This window comes from Mangifera indica, chromosome 4, assembly GCF_011075055.1.
Source record: "Mangifera indica cultivar Alphonso chromosome 4, CATAS_Mindica_2.1, whole genome shotgun sequence".
NCBI lineage: Eukaryota > Viridiplantae > Streptophyta > Magnoliopsida > Sapindales > Anacardiaceae > Mangifera > Mangifera indica.
Window position 1 is genome coordinate 10,007,763 of NC_058140.1, and position 19,050 is coordinate 10,026,812.

General features: G+C 31.2%; 1 protein-coding gene across 1 annotated transcript; it reads left to right on the plus strand.

The window, feature by feature from the left end:
* The first annotated feature begins 9,113 nt into the window (after positions 1-9,113).
* LOC123213117 (gamma-glutamyl peptidase 5-like) lies at positions 9,114-12,819 on the plus strand. The gene is made up of 4 exons (XM_044632478.1): positions 9,114-9,626; positions 12,078-12,239; positions 12,329-12,496; positions 12,591-12,819. Exons 1-4 carry the CDS (start codon positions 9,318-9,320, stop codon positions 12,690-12,692), a joined length of 741 nt encoding a protein of 246 aa, XP_044488413.1. The 5' UTR covers positions 9,114-9,317; the 3' UTR covers positions 12,693-12,819.
* The last annotated feature ends 6,231 nt before the right edge of the window (positions 12,820-19,050 follow it).

Genomic DNA, 19,050 nt, shown 5'->3' on the forward strand with positions numbered 1-19,050 from the left:
TAACATGGTTCACCCAAAAAGGTTGATAGTCTATGTCCACAATGTTATTATTGATTCAATAAGATGAGATTACTATGTAAGCAAAGAGTTGCAATAATAGACTACTAAGTGTTTGTACCTAATATTCGGATGATCCTTCCTTACTGCTTTGTATTAATAGTGGTAAAGTTACATAATTTTCAGGACTATCACTTGTATTAGGATATTGTGGTAGTTCTGATAGGATAGAAACATTAACTGCACTTCAATTGTAATTATTGATTTTATAATAAAACTATGTTTACCCATTTCAGTATACAAATATATATATATATATATATATATATATATATATATATATATATATATATATATATGTCACCATAAAATTGAATGAATTTAAATTAAGAATAAATTAATACCTTATTATATTATGATACATATAAATATATACATATTTATGTATATAAAATAAATACACATATACTCTTGACTTTAAGAAAGATGATTAATACACAATAAGAAATATTCATTTAATGTCTATTGGAATAAATGTATGTTCTTATCAAACCACCTGGAGGTTGCAATATACATAAGCACATGCTTCATTAAATTATGAAAAAAACTTTAATGAAGCATGCTTACAAATGGTAAGAGAAGTTTTAATATTAAAAGTCATAAAATATAAATCCCCGACTTACACGTTAAGTGTTTACTTCAACTTTCCACATATATTATATAGGGTAATTAATTAAGAGACAGACTGCTTTGTACAATTGGGAATCGTTGAAAATCAGCGTGATGCACTGACACAAGAGCACAAATATAAGTTTAAGGTTGAAAACGTAAGCAGTAGCCGAGTAATACCTACCCATGGCTCATCTGTCATGAATCATCAGGTTTCTTAGTAATATTTCCTTTTGTTGTCAACTCTTATTTTTTAAGATTACTGGTCAACAATGTCTAGCTATTTATGGCAGCCAACCAGGTCCGTTGAAACAAACATGTCAGAAACTTCTGAGCAGCCAAATTAGCAGTGTTTCATTTATTATTACTAATTTAAAGGAGCAGACTACACTTTCAATTATATATCATGTCGCTATTATGGATTTTATAATTGAGATAGATGCACACGTAAATGCTCATGCACCAATCACGTTACAGTATCGCCACTTTTTTATAAAAGCATTTCTACTGCTTGTTATTGAAGAATTTGTGCCCAAATTACGGCCAGATTCAGTGGACTTATGTGTCATTGCAATCCAAATACTTCTCCTCTCTTCACGCATAAATTTGTTTTTACTTTTAGACCACCCCAACGCAGAGATTCAATTGGATACATATTGTTGCATTGTTTGTTTTGCACGCACTGATTTAGATATGTCGAGGAAATCTACACTCTTCATCTTAGATATGAAGTGGGCATTTTTAATCTTGAGGCTTTTACAGAATGGCATCATATATATGGCATTCTAACACCATTTGATGACAATCTGCTGAGTGGACGTTATCCTCTCCCACACGAGTTTGCCTTGATCCAAACATCCTTAGCATAATGGGTTCCATCTAATATGCAATTTTGAATAATCACATTTCATTATCACAACTTTTTGTTGGTGCACTTACTCATACAATTGCTAAACAAAAACAACTGACGGAAGAATTTGTGCCCAAATTACGACCAAATTCACCAGAAAATGTTCGATGGCAACCAAAATAATTCATCACTTTATCAACACAAATATCCCAAAGTCTTTTTTTCTTTTTCAAGACAAACCCACTTTAAATGAAGATTGGTTTAAAAATTATCGCATATATTATCACTCAATTTTTTAAATTTCAAAAGCATGCAGGAATGCAGCATATATATTTTTTATGATTTTTTTTATGTTTATGATACCAGTCAAATAATCTATCTGGTGCGACACCCAATATTTAGTGAGAAGGTGAGATGTCATCCAAAATTTGTCATGAAGCGCACAAAAGTTTCCACTGATATTTTAATTATTGTGGACTCTTTATTAATTCATTGTCAATGGCAAGCAAAACAATCCGCCTCATCAATCAACTTTCAGCCCACCCCTATCTCTACAAACCATGTAACTTCAATAATTTCAGGCACTTACTACAACTATAACAAAATCTAACTTATAAAATAAGAAAAATGCGGAGATACAAGGATTGTGTTTGTGGCGTAGCACGTGGAGCTTTATGGTTTCTGAAAGTGGTAGCAACAGCTGGCCACTGGAGAAGTAGATTCTTGTTGTACACGTGTACACCATTAATTTGCTAATGCGTTCACGTGAGTACAAAATATGTGATAGGATATCACGTGATGACTTTCATTTACTTCTGTGTGATCAGACTAAAATACCCTTAGGTTTACGATCTAATTACATCACAGGCCATCAAAACGTTTTTGGCATGCTAACTGGAGAAATATACCACGTGGTTTTTAATAATTTATTTTAAAATTCAGTGATTATGAATTTTTATGTTGTCAATATTATCTGACCAAACTAACCCTGAGCATGGTGAAATGGGTGCGATAATAAGCCAGCAACTCAACATTTAATTGGTTTGAAAATTTGATAGAAAATGGATGGACAAATTTGAAGAAACAAATTGAATTTTGAGATATGAAATATTTTTTTAAAGTAATATTTGAAGAATGGGTATCAAAACAATTGCATTGGTTTGAATAATCACAACATTGTATATGAACAACCTTACATATCCAAGCCTACAATACTAAATTTGCAAGTGTTAGTCACAACTTAGTAGCATATCATATGAATATAAATTGACAAATATGCACAACAATATTACCTCAAAGGCAAGTGGAAATCTCATAAAACTAAACGATCTCATCGAGAGATTTTTCTCATATTCCTTAGAGTGTGGTTATGATCATTGTACACCCAACTTATTGGCTCACCCATGGATTTTGTGGTCATCTTCCATACCAAAACACATCATGAGTACATGTTAAATCCATATGGGTGATTGACAAGCTAAAACACCTTTTTACTTATTGCTTTTTGGTTATCTATACTATTTATTTGGAACCAAATCTTCACACTAAAGTTCATCCTCACAACTTAGTGGTAGATTATGTGAATGGTGGTGTAGTGTACTAGAAGAGATTAAAGTAAAGTACTATAACAAATTCTATAATAGAGTCAGGGTACATCGTTTTGTGTCATGCGACCATGTGGATCAAGAAATTCATAATTGAACTTGGAATGGTTCTTAATATAACGACCCTATAGAGCTCTATTATGACAACAACGGAGCAATAGTTTCGGCAAAGGAGCCATAATTTCTCTAAAGATTCAAGCATATATTTACATCATTTCACCTGATTAGGGGAATCGTACAATGTAGAAATGTGCAAATTAGTAGGATGGACATAAATGACAGCCTGGCAGACCCACTTACCAAGACTTTGCATAGTAATAGCATGATATGCATGTAATCTCATTAGACATTAATGTTAGAGTATGCCCTAGAAACTAATCACTTTGTCGGTTTCAGGGCAATATATCTTGCTTATACATTCATTAATAAAGGAAGAGTTCTATCATACTTCGCATGTTTACTACTTCACTTTTATATATATATATATATATATATATATATATATTGTAGTTGTATATTACATTGTATTAGCTACATATATATGATATGTGAGAGGTCCCGATGAGTTTTAATAAATGTCATCAAATCGTTTCCTACATAGGCAATCTGTTTGGGCAATAATATTGCATAGTGAGTGTGTGCTATATCACCATAGTATATCATTGAATGATATTAGGTGTGGTGGATGTACACATGGTTAAACAATAAAACTATTTGATTGTTGGAGAACTGATTAAAGATTATTATATTATATTGTTTATCGAACGTGGCCACTAAACGATGATCACATGGGCATCGATATACAGTTAATGATATATTGTAAATCATACTAGTTTATAGATCCTTTGACCTGAGATATCATGGTTGTATTTCATTACGAGACAAATGGTTCATATGGTGTATACTATAGGGCTAATCATGTCTCATTCATAAATTGATTTAATTATATGTTACTTAAGCAAGAGGACAGGTGATGATCACACAAGGATCCATCGACTCTAATGCTCCCGAATTCTCATACGAATATCAAGAAATATGAAAATCTAATACGTTGGTCAGTGTATATAAAAGTCCACATGAAAAGAGTTTCAATGTGGCATGTTCTGATGTATTATTTGATATTCGAAGAGATTAAATATTGGATTTTGACATTCTATGAATCTATGTTTAATCAGGATGTAATAACGAAGGGATTAGACTAAATGGTAAGTATGAGTAAGAAAGGTTCATTTGGCATCATATGAAGCTTGTACTTCATTATGATGTGTCATGGGACATTGTTAGTTGACACCACATGATCAGTGGGAGCTTCATTTAATAGCGAAAAATGAAGTATATCAGTTAACGATAGTTTTGGGTTATACAATAATATATTGAAATGTATCATTTGATAAGGGGCCCACAACTACGTCATTATGAACCTTGAAGGTCACAATCATATTTCAAGAAAGAAAATTATGTTATGAAGATGAAAATATTTATCCAAGGTTGGTAGCACTTTTCGCGAGAAAAAATGCCACTTTTCAAATGAGATTAAGAAAGGGGGCAAAATTATCCTTTTACAATTTTTAAATTTTTTAGGAAGTTGAATGAATAATTTTGAGCACAAATTATTCAACATATGTCAAAAGAGTAAATACATATTATTTACTTTTAATTACAAACCAATATAAAAATGGCATATGCTTTAAGTTGAAAAATATCAAGTTTAAGCTTTAAAAAATGTGTGAGAAGAAGGAAAAAAAAAAAAGGAAGATTTTTCCATTTCTTTTTCCTTTAACCGAGAAATACCATTGCTTTTCCTTGAAGGGTGCAAGTCAAGAGATCACTTATTTTAGTGATTTAAGCTTCCTAACTTCAAAATTAAATTACAAGGTGCAAGGTATTTTTCATACTTTTATATTTTATTTCTTGAAACAATATGTAAATTCTATATTACCATTATTGCATATGATGTGAATATGATTTAAATTATTTAATTTTGTTACCAAAATCCTTCAGTTAAATCAATGAATGATTGGTCAAAATGCAAGCAAGAGTTTTTTAAAGTAGGTGTCTTAAAGTTAATCATGATAGTTATGTAAACTATTTAATTTTAATTTTAATTAACAAAATAACTTTATTTTTTATCGTAAATCTTATATTCAAAAGTAAATAAATGTCCTTAAAATAATAAAATTGTGGTAAGGGGATTGGTGCATGTCAAGTGGTTGTGAGAACCCTATGCTTATATAAAGCGATCTTTCTAGAAATATCCATTAACCTAGTATTATTCTGACTAAGGACATAGGTAATATGGTTAAAACTGTCATAGTGTTGAGCAACCCAACTAAAAATGGTAACAAATTTCATATGTCAAAGTTGTTTAAAGATGACCTAGTGTAACATATAGGCACACATTTTGTAGATGTGTCCATCAGATTTACCCATCAAGAGGATTTTATATGGGTGGTTGTCCTAGTGTCTATGAAATATATCTTTTAACAACTTGTGATATACAACACTCACAAGTACATCTCAAAGGCATAGTAGTCATTTTACATGGTTATGTTTGATTCATGTTTGATTGAATGTGAAATTAATGTTAAAGTATGATTTTTAAGTGACACACGACCATGCATGAGGTAGTCATGCTTGTATGTTGATTGTCTCATCAAATGGATAAATGGAGTATCACGTGATATTGAATTAAGTGATACACGATCGTATGTGGTGAAACACATACCCATGTATGACGTTACGTGGAAATAATTTATATTTAGTATGTTGGTTGTGTTTTATGGATATTTTTCCTTATCAAAAGGCATGATCAGTTAATAGAAAAAATAGAGAGGGTAGACTTGAGTGATTCTCTGATCTTTGGTGGTAGTATTCGACAATGACAAGGCATTTTCTAATGAGGAGAAGTAGTGAAAATCATGAAGAAAAGGTATCAAGGTAGCCACACTTCATCAATCATGCAAGTGGGATACTTTACACCCTCTGTTAATGCAAAAATTGACTATGGATTGAAGTTTGATTCCTTGTCATTATATGTTTGATTAAGGGATAGATGATGCTTGAATCATACTGATTATTTGGTTGATCTTGAGTCACCAATGGAATGATGTTTATGGTATAATTTAAGAGGTTGTCGCTATTAACGCATTATTTGTTAATCTATTCTTGTATATTGGTGTTGAAAATTATATGTTGCCTTACTAGTTTAGAGATGTTTGTATAATGTTGAATTATGGAGGGAATATATGTTGTTTGGTTGAGATTAGTTGAGCATAATATTAATTAGATTCTTATAATTAAACGGAATACGTGATTTATGTTGCACATTCTTTGTATAAAATAGTTTTTGTGAAGATCAATAATGTAGGTGTCTTTGATGCGTTAAGCTTGAGCGAAGTGTAGAAACCAAACTATGGATCAAAATTAGGTTTCCTTGATTTGTTTTATGGATTTGACACACGGTGGTGTGGTACAAGACATACGCTTGTGTGCATAGCACCTAGATTTTGAATTAAGTTTTCTAACGTTCTAACAACCGTTAGACATCGTTGACCATTGAGCAATCAACTAGGGCATGAAGTTTGCCCATTTATGTTTTATGTATGACTATGTGTGAGTAGGCCTAGATCTAAGTCAAGTCAGCTCAGTCTCTAGAGTTGGCATAACTTGGTTTAACTCAATTCAAGTTTGTTTTTTGTAAACTTGGACCAAACTCAAGCTATAATATATGGCTTAACTAGAAAATGAATTGAACTCATATAAGATAGGATTCAACTCAAATCGTGCAAAGCTAGCTCGGAAAGCATAAAAAGTTGCATATGTAAATATATTATAAAACTTTTTCTCCTTCCTATCAACATTTTTTCTCACCCTTTTGCTTCCTTTCAACATTTTCTCTCACCCATTTGTTTCCTTTCAACAATTTCTCTCACGATTTTGCTTTTGTTCAACATTTTGTCTCACCCTTTTGTTTCCTTTCAATTTTTTCTCATAGACTTTGTCCCTTTCACACATAACCATAACATGTTTTCATCACTAATATGCAAACTAATAGTATTAATATGAAATAGAGCAAGTTTATTTTGATAAAGTGTCATAGTTGTGTCAAAGTGTCTTTTCGTGTGTGTTTTTTAACAGATCAAGTGATTCTATGATATTTGACAAAGTGTATTGTTTCGTAACAAATTATATCATTACATTTTGTATTTTGATACGATTTTGTTTGTTACCTAATTTAGGGTAATTTAGATCTAGTCAGGTCAACCCAAAATTATTTTGGTTCGATTTAGAATTAAAAAATTTTGACACACTTCTATTTTGGGTCAGGTTAGGGTTTAGAATCTTTGATCCAAGACCTAGATTAATACAACATAAGCACGACCCAATAATATAAATTGTCAGGTCTATCTCTTAGTATGCATATTCTGCTTAGAGGGTGTTCATCTAGAGAGAACCATTACAATTTCCAAATTGATTTTATGATTTATAATCTAAAAAATAATTAGATTTCCAAATTGATTTTGTGAAATTAATAGTTATAAAAATAAGGTCAAAAGACTTATTCCCACCTAAGGTTTATTGCAACCCCAAACTCACATCCACTAAGTTTCAAAAATCTAAATACCCATTCGTCAACTGTTAAAGTTAATAAAATTTATTCGTTTGAAAGATATAATTGTCATTTAACATTCAATTGCACCGTTGATTTATGGTCAGATTTTGGTCGTTAGAAAAAAAGGGAATAAATTGTAAACCCTATGAGAGAAATGTAACTTTTGAACCTTTTGGGTAGAGAAATTGTTAGTTTCTATGCCGAAGGAGAAAAATAAAATAACATTTTTACTCGTAAATTTAACAGATTTTGTTAAATTAAACAATTTACAAGTGGGTATTTAAAATTTTGAAACTTAACGACTATGAGTTATGGTTTCAACCAAACCTCGAGTGGGAATAAGTCTTGTGACCTAAAAATAATTGAATTTTTGAATTGATTTGACGAAATTATTACCATAAAGAAAATTTCATTTAACAAAAATATTTTTAAAAGATAAAAATTTATCACATTTTCATTCCCAGGTTAAAAAACTAATAAATTCTCTAATCTAAAGTTTGAAAAACTTACATGCCTCCTCTAGGGTTTTTCCAGCACATTGTCAGTGATCGGAGACGATGACGACAATGACATTCTCCCTCCCTCCTAGCTTCTCTCTTAGTCTTGCTTCATTTTTGGTCATCACTAATCGAGAAAACCGACTGACGAAGACCATTCTTTGTCTCCACATGAAGATGAATCGCGTCTTCATCTAGAGACGAACGATTCGTCTTCCTTGGCTAGTTTCTTTGGTCAATGATTGTAAAAAATAGTGTGCAATTGAGAGAGAAGCAGAGAGGAAAAGAGAACGTCGTCGTCGTCACCTGGAAAAACCCTAGAGGGAAATGTTAATTTTTCAAACCTTGTATAGGAGAAAAATTGTTAAATTTTTAAACTTAGAGAGGGAAATATGATAATTTTTTGGTTTTTAAATATTTTAGTAAATGATAATTTTACTCCTAATAATAACAATAAAATTTAACAGATGGATAGATATTTGTATTTTTGATAATTAGTAGATAGAAAATTGGGTTTACACCAAACTTTGGGTGAGAAATAGTCATTTGGGCTAATCTTTATTCAAATTAACCTACAAGACAACTCAACATTCATTTATTTTGGTTACCAAAAAAAACATTCATTTATTCTTAATTTTGAGTAATCAACTAATTTATGATCATATTGAAAATATAGTAATATTACATTTAATTTTTTACCAACTTACTTCATGAATGATGTGACACATCAAGCATTATATAAGAGAACAGAAATAAAACACTTCAATAAAAAGAAGCAAGGGTAAATTTGGAAATCCACTTTTGAAGGTAAAATTGTAAATAAGTGATAAAATCGTGACGCATTGCAAAACTCCATGACTTTATATTAACTCCCCTGCAACCGCCTGAAACACTCATCTGTCTGATTCTGAATTCCGGAACGAGAAAGACGATCACCCCAATCTCTCTCTCTCTCTCTCTCTCTCTCCCTCTCTCTCTTTTCTCTCTCGAACAAAGACTCCTCGTCGTGTTCTTGTTTCAGAGAGGAAAAGGGGGAGCGGTAATAAACAAATCAAAGGCAAAAACAAAACGAGTTTTGATCGGGAGTGATGGGTGAGAAAAGATTCGCCGTTCTGCTGTGTGCAGAGGATTCAGAATACGTGAAGAAGAAATACGGAGGGTATTTTGGGGTTTTTGTGAGAATGTTGGCTGCGGAGGGAGAGAAATGGGATGTTTATCGAGTGGTGGCAGGTGAGTTTCCGGATGAAGAAGAGATTGGATGGTACGATGGATTTGTGATCACCGGTAGTTGCAGTGATGCTCATTCAAACGACGTTTGGATCTGCAAACTCATTGCCTTGTTGAGGAAACTCGACTCCTTGAAGAAAAAGGTTCTCGGAATTTGCTTTGGACACCAGGTATTCATCAATTTTAGTTTGTTTTTTTATTTTTTTAATGAAAATTATTGAAAGATTTTCGATCATATGTCTTTTTAAATGTTGATTTGACGACACTTCCAAGAAAAATGCAAGTGGGGAAGTCGGGAAATAGCTGTTTATTGCGAGAGGATTCATCCAAATTTGGAATCGTTTTTCTCAAATCTATTCAACTCAAATAGTAGAAGTAGGCCTCTTTTTAGGAGAATTGATTGTTAACACTTCACTACTGCTATAATAATAAAAATAATATTTCAACAAAACTAAGCAGAGAACTTTTATGCATAAATAACTATATGATTAGTGTATTTTTTATTTTTAATTATTCAATCACATAATGATATATCTTTATTTAAGTATAAAGTTATACATAAAAATTATATACATAACATTACTTGTAATATTTTATCTTGAATTAAAAAAAAATTTAAAAACAAATTCGGCAGCGTTTTGATTCATTTGATCATGTGAAAATAGAAATAAATATATTTGGTGGTATGGGTAGAACCGTAGAAGTGTTTTGGAGTAGGAAAAACATTTGTTGCGTATTTTAGAAAATAATCAAAATGTTTTCCCTATTTTAAGAAGCGCTTCTAAAAAAGTTTATAAGTCAAAAAGAAAAGGTTTTATTTTCAGAACAAGCATTTAATACATTTGAAATTTGCATATGAAAATTTGGTCAAAAGCATTTGGAAAAATTATTGGTATTTTCAAAATCAATAATATTTAAAAATAAAATAATATTTAATCACATTATAACACGTATAAACTGTTACTCTTTATTTTTAGCTTGGATATATAAATGCATATAATTCATGATAAATGGGTCAAATTATTGGATGAAAAGTTAGTGGGTGGTGTAGAATTCATAGTACTAAACATTGGTCACATTTATGTGATATTGACTCTTTTTAACCATATAGTAAGTGGGAAATTATATGTCATCATCAAAGATAGTGTTAATAATGCAATTAGTTTGGTAATATAAAAGAGACACACTTTTGATTGTATAATTAGATATATAAATTATGCGTCATTATATGATGATTGGGGTCATTTTTTTAATTCAGAATTATTTAATTATATGATAACACATCATTTGTGTACTCAAAATTATATACACATACTTTCATTGAATATAAAATTGATTACTTGAATTTTTTTTAAAATTGTCATATAAATTTTGATGACTTGTATTAGAGAAAAGGCCAACTTGCATTAGGAATGATTACCAAAATTGTATATATTTTATGGATTTTTACACGTAAACTCTTGCTTTATTCGTCATACCCCAACAAGCTTAAGCTTAAGCTTATATCTTTTATAAAGGAAAAAAGATTGTTGATGAATGATTTGTAGTCTTGAACAATTGAAAAACTCTAAACTTTATTTATCAGTTTGTAACAAATCGCTTCATTTCCTTTTTCCTTTTTTATTTTCATCTTTCTCGCCCGTCTTTTTTCTTTCAAAAAGGAGTAAGTGTGTTAATAAAATATTGGTAATCAATAGTCATTAACAATTCAAACACTAGATTTGACTTGGGGGGGGGGGGGGGGGGGGGGGGGTTGTCAACTTTTTTGCTTTGAATATATATTTTTTCTGGAGGCCACTGAAAGAATAGGTGGGAAACGTGAGATTAGGTCAAATTATAGATGATATAAGCACATGTGTATGATTAATTAAATTAGTCAGCTACTAAAAACACATCTACAAATGTAGACAATTAAAAAGATTCAATCAAGATTACATGATTCCTCGATGTCATTCATTATTAAAATTAACTGATATGGAGAGAGATTTATTTATTGCCATTTGTATGTGGGGTTGTGTATGCAAAAGATGACAGCATCTATTTGTCGGCAAGGTATGCCCCTTTGTCTCATGGAAAATGTGCTTTCTATTTCTCTTCAATCTTTATTATGCATTTATGCAATCCTTTTATCTTACTTGTGTTATATCATGCAGACAATCTTTGTTGCTTCCCATACATTTTTACGAAATTTTAAAGCAAATTATTTATAGTTTTTGGTGTTAGATGATCACATAGTTTTGGGGTTTGAGTCACTTGATAATTGCTGCTGAATTGACAAACAATTCAAAGCTCCTCTACCCATCAACAGTAGGAAACAACAAAATAGTTTTAGGTTTGTTTTCTTCTCTTTCTAAAATTAATGGTCTACATTTGCTGTCTTCCATCGGATCCATTACATGATTGAAACTTCTTTTGTTTTTGTTGATAGTAAATGTGTTGCTTTCATATATATAACATTTTCATTCTTGGACTTACATGAAGATATCTCACAAGTGTATCGACAAGTTTAATTAACTCCTAATTCTTGACAAGTTTATTTCTAATGGAGCTCATGCGTATATATTACAACTTTGTTTCTTACTACAATTGTCTTTATTTATTAACTATGCTGATTTGATCAGGTACTTGGGCGTTCATTAGGAGCAAAAACAGGCCGAGCCATCAAAGGATGGGACATTGGTGTTACAACCGTTCAATTATCATCATCCTCCTCCTCATCAAAACTCTTCTCATCAGTTAAAATGCCAACCTCCCTCTCCATCATCGAATGCCATCGTGATGAGGTCAGTATGTTCCAATGTGAACTGGTAACACCATGTCATTGTCTCAAAAAATACTACTTTTATGACATGATACTATTTTGGTAACGTAGATATGGGAACTCCCTGCGAAAGCAGAAGTGATAGCATGGTCTGATAAGACCGGGATCGAGATGTTTAGGTATGGAGATCATATGATGGGAATTCAAGGCCATCCCGAATACACGAAAGACATCTTGTTGCACTTGATCGACCGCCTTCTCCAGCGCAACTTAATCATGGTATGTATACCGTTCAATTACATGCTATCATGTGAATGAGAATATTTATCAATGTGAACGGTCAGTATTGATGGAATGTATGTGTTTATTGTAGGAGTCTTTTGCCAACGAGGCTAAAGCAAAACTGGAGGGACTTGAGCCAGATAGGGAAGCATGGAAGAAGTTATGCATCAGTTTTCTCAAGGGAAAATTATGATGAATTTGAAAAGGAAAAGGAGCAATGAATTTTTAATAGAAGTTTTTATTTTTTTTTAACCTAGAAATGTCTGAATTTCAAGTGAAACTATCTATGCTTATAAAAAGTTATTTGGTTTATGATTTTATTATAATAGTTTTTACTTCTTGTTTTATAATTTCATCCCAAGACTTACAAGAGATTTTACCCGTTAAATTAATATTGGAAAAAGTGGCATTTCTTCAAATATTCAATTGCATTACCCTCTAATTCCCACTAAATGTATTATTAAAGGATACTAGGCGTTTGGTTGGGGATTGTACTGCACTAAAGGTTGAGGAATAAAGCCCCCAAGTTGCAGAAGAGATGCCATGGAGAATGAACGAAGCAGAGAAGAGAAATAAAATTCGATTTTATTGATTTTGCATAATGATACCTTAAGGATTCATGAGGCTTTATATAGCCTACAATTACATTGACTCCTATGAATCTAACAACTCTTAATCTGAATGAAACTTCATTTATTCTAATAATCTTAATAAGACTGCAACTAATTCAATTGTCTTGTAACTTAAAAAGTTGGCTAATTTTAGAGAGGACTGAATGTAATCTAATCAAATTCAGAGTGTCTACTTACATTCTTAACATTTTCTCCTCATCAGATACAACTTTGTACAGACACATCCCACACACGAGAACCATTGAGTCAGTGATACGAATCTCAAGACCGTATATGCAATGTCTCATTGTGCTTTTTGAGGTTCACATAAATCAGAGTCCCTATTGGCACTTGCACTAAAACTTCAGCTATTCTAATAATCCTAATAAGACTTGGACTAATCCAATTGTATTGTAATTAACAAGGATTGAACTGATAAACCTGATTAATTTTAACTAGGATTGAATTTAATCAAATCAAATTCGGATAGAATCTAATCACATTTCTAACAATAGCCGATCTACCTAGTAATGATAATAGGGAGTCTTTCTCTAATAAAAGACCAAAAAATTTGACAAATCTTATATGGAATTTTTCAAGGACAGAGGATCATAACAAAACAAAGTTGGAATGGTACCTTGAGGACTTTGAAGATAGTCTAAGTGAGCTGGATGTGTCGGGTTGGTGGAAAAAGAATACCGCAAAATTCAAGGTTCTCTCCTATGGCAAGAGATATGTTTCCTATACTAGTATCTATTGTAACTTTTGAGTCAGCTTTCAACATCTCGAATGGTATACTTATAACTCTATCAGTTACACAAGACTTAATTTGTGCACAAAATTAGTTAAAATCTTAATTGACGCGAATCTAAGTCAAATATAAGTAATATTACATATACTCATTTTAAGTATATAAATGAATTTATATTTATGTATGTCATCATATGATTGGATATTATTTTATCTTTAATTCAAAATCATCGAATTATATAATGACATATATCAAATATGTATGTATTTGTATACTCAAAATAAGTACGTATAGTTTTATTGGTGAAATATTACTTGGAGGATGCAAAATTGTATGATTTAGTTAACTTGTATTGTTCATGAATTGTAATTTTTAAACTTAGTTCCTATTTACTTTACCTATTTAACAAACTATTTTAAATTCTTTTTTCTTTTTAATTTTGTAGAAATGTGTGAAATGTTAACTGAAAATTATGACTAATTGGCATGGTACTACACAAATGACTAATACATAATTTCATATATATAAATATTGTACTATTGTATTGATATTTCATAAATATGACAAAAACTCGAACCTAACTCATAGATCTATGGAGAATTACTTTAACTCTCCGAGCATCATGTCATTGTTATTAAGACCCTGATGATCTGAACATGGTGTGGATTTGGAAATGTTGACAACTTTAGTCCTTTAACTATGTACATGGGTTTATTTACTAGTTGCTTATATACTTTGAAATTGTTGTGGAAAAGCCTTAGCCTAAGCACCAACTCTTTAGGGTTTGAATGCATTATTCTCCTCAACTAGTGTGAAACCTTTTTCGTGCCTAAAAAAAGGGGAAGGCAATACAAATCAAGGAACCTTAACAACGCGTTCCAATTGACAATGTCAGTTTTGATATCACATATATTAAAGAGTTTGACAAGTCAAATGATGAAGAAGATGTTGGCGAGCAACATGAATAACAATCTAAAGGATGTATGATAGCATGACCTCTCGTTATCTCATCAAGCAAAAGAAGAAAGAAGCCTATTGGGCGAAAATGCTTTCCCAAAGATATGTGTGCACTGGTTGGGGATTCAAAATTTTTTGTTTGTAAGTTTTGCAAGCAGAGGTTGAAACTGTAGAAGACAAGATCATCAATGTATTGAGAGGAAGAAGGCATTTGGAAAAGAAATTTTCAGAGGGAGCAAACGGTTTTTAAGTCATTGGCGTAATTCTAATTGATGAATTGCCTTTCATCACGGTTGAGTATGTTGGCTTCCAACTTTTTTTTGTCTTTTCAGCATGCTTCAACCTATGTGCAAGCGAATTGGAAGGGAGCAAGCAAAGTTTGACTGCTATCAAGTGGTTTGAGGTTGAAGCGAAAAATTTGAAATTTATTGCAATAACTTTAACTTTTTTTTTTTTTAAGCCAAAAGACTTATTCTCAGCTAAGGTATAGTAAAACTCTAAAGTGAGTTTCTTCAACTTTCAAAAATCTAAAGTCTCGTCTATGAACAATTTTTTATTAAAATTGTTAATCTAATAATAATATTAAAAATATATATAGTTCATTATTATTTCTCTCTAAGTTTTAAAAACCAACCATTTCACCCCTATCCAAAGTTTTTTAACTTTAAAAAATTATATTCCCCCCCCCCCAAACCTAGGGTTTCCATATTTTTTTCAATTTCAACTATCTCCCATAACTTTTAAAAACTATAGTTTCATCCTCCTTCTCGAACTTCAGTTTCTAACATCCTCATCGTCCATCTTCGAAATTCTCTTTGCTTGAGCAGGGTCGACATCGACCTTCTTTTGTCACTCTATCCACTAGTGACATCGGCGATGGAAAAATATCGTGTAACGAAGAGACGAAGATCTCTTCGTTGCACCACAGACATCGTCGGTGCGACAAAGAGACATATTTTCATCGCACTATACAACAAAGAGACTTCTCTTCTTTGCACTTCATTGCACGGTATTTTTTGTTGTTAGTGGATAGCTCAGGCAAGGCAAGTTTGACGTCGATTCAACTTAGGCAAAAGAGAATGTTGGAGATGGATGGAGAGAATGCCATAAACTGGAGTTTAAGGAAGGGGTGAAACTATAGTTTTTAAAAGTTACGGCAAGTGACTAAAATTAGAAAAATATAGAAACCTTAGGTTTTGAAAGGAAAACGTGATTTTTTAAAATTAAGAAACTTTTGATATGGATGAAATAATTAGTTTTTAAATGAATTTCATACTTTTTAAATAATATTATTAAAATGATAATCTTATTTTTAATTCTAATAGAAAATTTTAATAAAAATTTATTTATGATAGGCATTTGAATTTTTAAAAATTTGAAAATAAAACTTTAAAATTTTATTATGCCTTAGCTTCTGTCTTTAATTTTGTCCACGTACCACCCCAAGAAGCGAAGTAGACATTTTAAAGGCAATGTCCGGTTGTTTTAAGGTTTGGGAATGGAAAAGAAGGCAAATTTGAATTTAAATTTGCTTACACTTTAATTTGAATTTTAAATTTCAAAATAAGTTAGCTTTAATTTATTTCTTAAAACTATTATTTACATGACTAATTTGTAGAGGAGTAGTGTTATGTTTATATACCGTATGTATAATTTTATATATAAATAATGATATATTATTATATAAATAAATAAATTTAAATTAAAAATAAAATAATACTTAACATATTTATAAGGTATCTCCTCCAGCTTCAAAAGTTGTTAATATGATTATGTGCGGAGGTATTTGGATCCAAACCATAAACTGGCTGACAACCAAAAAAGCCCAAAAAGTGTATAATTAATTGCAATAACGTCAAATTTTTATTAATTTATGGTCCAAATTTTCATTAATTTATTGGATGAAAAGCTAAATTTTTTAATCATACCCATTAATTTCACCAAGAATGATGGTAAAGTCGAGGTTACTTACTGTGCCAAAAACATGAAAGGTCTTTGTTCTGTCGGTTGATTTGGTAATTGATCTCTACCACTTTATGGCTTAATATGTGTTATAATTAATTAATTAATTAATTTCACCATTAGATTTTTCTTCAAAGTGAAGATTTTCTTCTCACACCTCAAAATGGTAGAAAATCTTGACTTTGAAGAAAAATCTAATGGTTTTGAAGTTTATCCCCCTTAAGCAATTGGTTTATTCCTCAATGTTTTGCAATGTTCATACTTTTTCAGGGGATTTGGGCTCATTCATTTTTCACATCTGCTCTGCTGGATGCCAGCAGCACTGCAGATGCCAGAGCCTTAGTTAAGAGATGGATTCTGCTGTTTACTTGAGGATTTATATGACAGATCATGCTCCAGTAAATCAGTTATTTCAGTTTATGAAGCAAATTCAGGTGCTTGATGCTTCTGATTGGTAGTAAGAGTTTTCTGCAATATGAAACATTGTGCTTCAGCTTTAAGTAAATGCATGTGTGAAATAGTTTGCAAACTGTGAAGTTGGAGAATTGCATAAAGAACTAATTGATTTACTGATCTTTGTTGCATATATTTCGTGTTGATGGCCATTTATCAATTTACTGTCTAATTATGCCCAGTGTGCCATGTTGAACTGGGGAGACGTTTCAATTAAATGTTTCTCTTTGCTTGACGTTGATATAGTGTTCCCTTGGATTCACTACGCCTTCTCCTTTTTTCATGCTTAACTGCAGGGTTAAAATTATTGTTCCAATTGCCTTACTTGCGGTTGCAGTCATGGTAGAAGTTAATTGAACCGATAAGACCTTGAGACTAAAGTGCCTCAATCAGTAGAATTGCAGCTTCTCAGATGAGTTTAATTCCCTAGGGAGGATAATCCGAAAATTTGTGTCAATTTTTTCACTTTGTTCAGGCCGGAAAATCATGTATAGATAGGATATGCACATAGAGAAGTCCCAATCTTCAAATACAAAAATAAAACCTCCTATCAATAGTAATGTTACTTCTAGAACTAAAAGTAAACGTAAAAGTTTTGATGTTTGGAAACAACTGAAACATATTTTGATAAGAAAGGGAGTGAAAGGGCAAGGGGTATATATTGCAATAAATCTTATACATATGGTAGTTCCTTGCATGGGACTAAAAATTTGAAGTGTTATATGGAAAATTGTCCTAAAAGTGTCAACACTAGTGCACATCAATTAATGTTGGATTATGAAAATAAATTGCGAACTAAAAGGATTTGTCAAAAGACTTATGGTGAGAAAATGGTAGTGGGAACTATTAAACATAATTATTCATTTTCAATAGTGGAGCATTTTCAATAGTAAGGAATTAGGGATGTGTTTAACAATTTGAATCCTAATAGTAAGTCTTACACAAGAAACACTATTAAGGTAGACGGCTTAAAAATATATAAGAAGAAAAGATTAAACATGTTTTAAAAAAGGTTTCTAATAGGATATGTTTAACTTCTAATATATGGACTTTTTATACAACTAAAAGGTATATATTAATTTAACCACTCATTACATAGATGAGAATTAGTTGTTACAAAGTAAAATTCTCAATTTTTGTCATATTTCATCTCCACAATCAAGGATGTTTTGTCTGAGAAATTATTTGATTTATTAAAAGAATGGGGAATTGAAAAGAAAATTCTCTTTTACTTTGGACAATGCAAGTAATAATGATAAGATGGAAGAAATTTTAAAGGGTAAATTTGTCTGCAAATTTATGGTTATGTGAATGTGATAGTGTACACATATATTGAATCTTATTGCTCAAAAGGGGTTAAAAGTTGCTATTATGGTTTTACATATGATTCAAGAAAGTGTAAAATATATCAAAAGAAGTGAGGGTAAAAGAATTAAATTTAGAGAACTTGCTCAAGAAATTAGTGTAACTAGTGTAAAAGGATTGAGAATGGATGTTCCCATTAGATAGAATTCAACCTTTTTAATACTTGAAAATGTTTTATTGTATCGTCATGTGTTTGTTCATTTGTCTTTGATAGAGCCTGCTTATACTTATTGTTCATCAAATGAAGAATGTGAAAAGGGATAAGGATATGCAAATTTTTGAAGCCATTTTGTGATGTAACAACTCTTTTTTTAGGTACCAAATATCCCACTATCTTCAAAATTTATGAAAAATTCAGTTTCATTTGAATGAAAGAGATAGGGAGTAAGGATAAAGTTATTAGTAACATGGCAACACAAATGAATACAATATTGTACTAGCTATTACAGTTG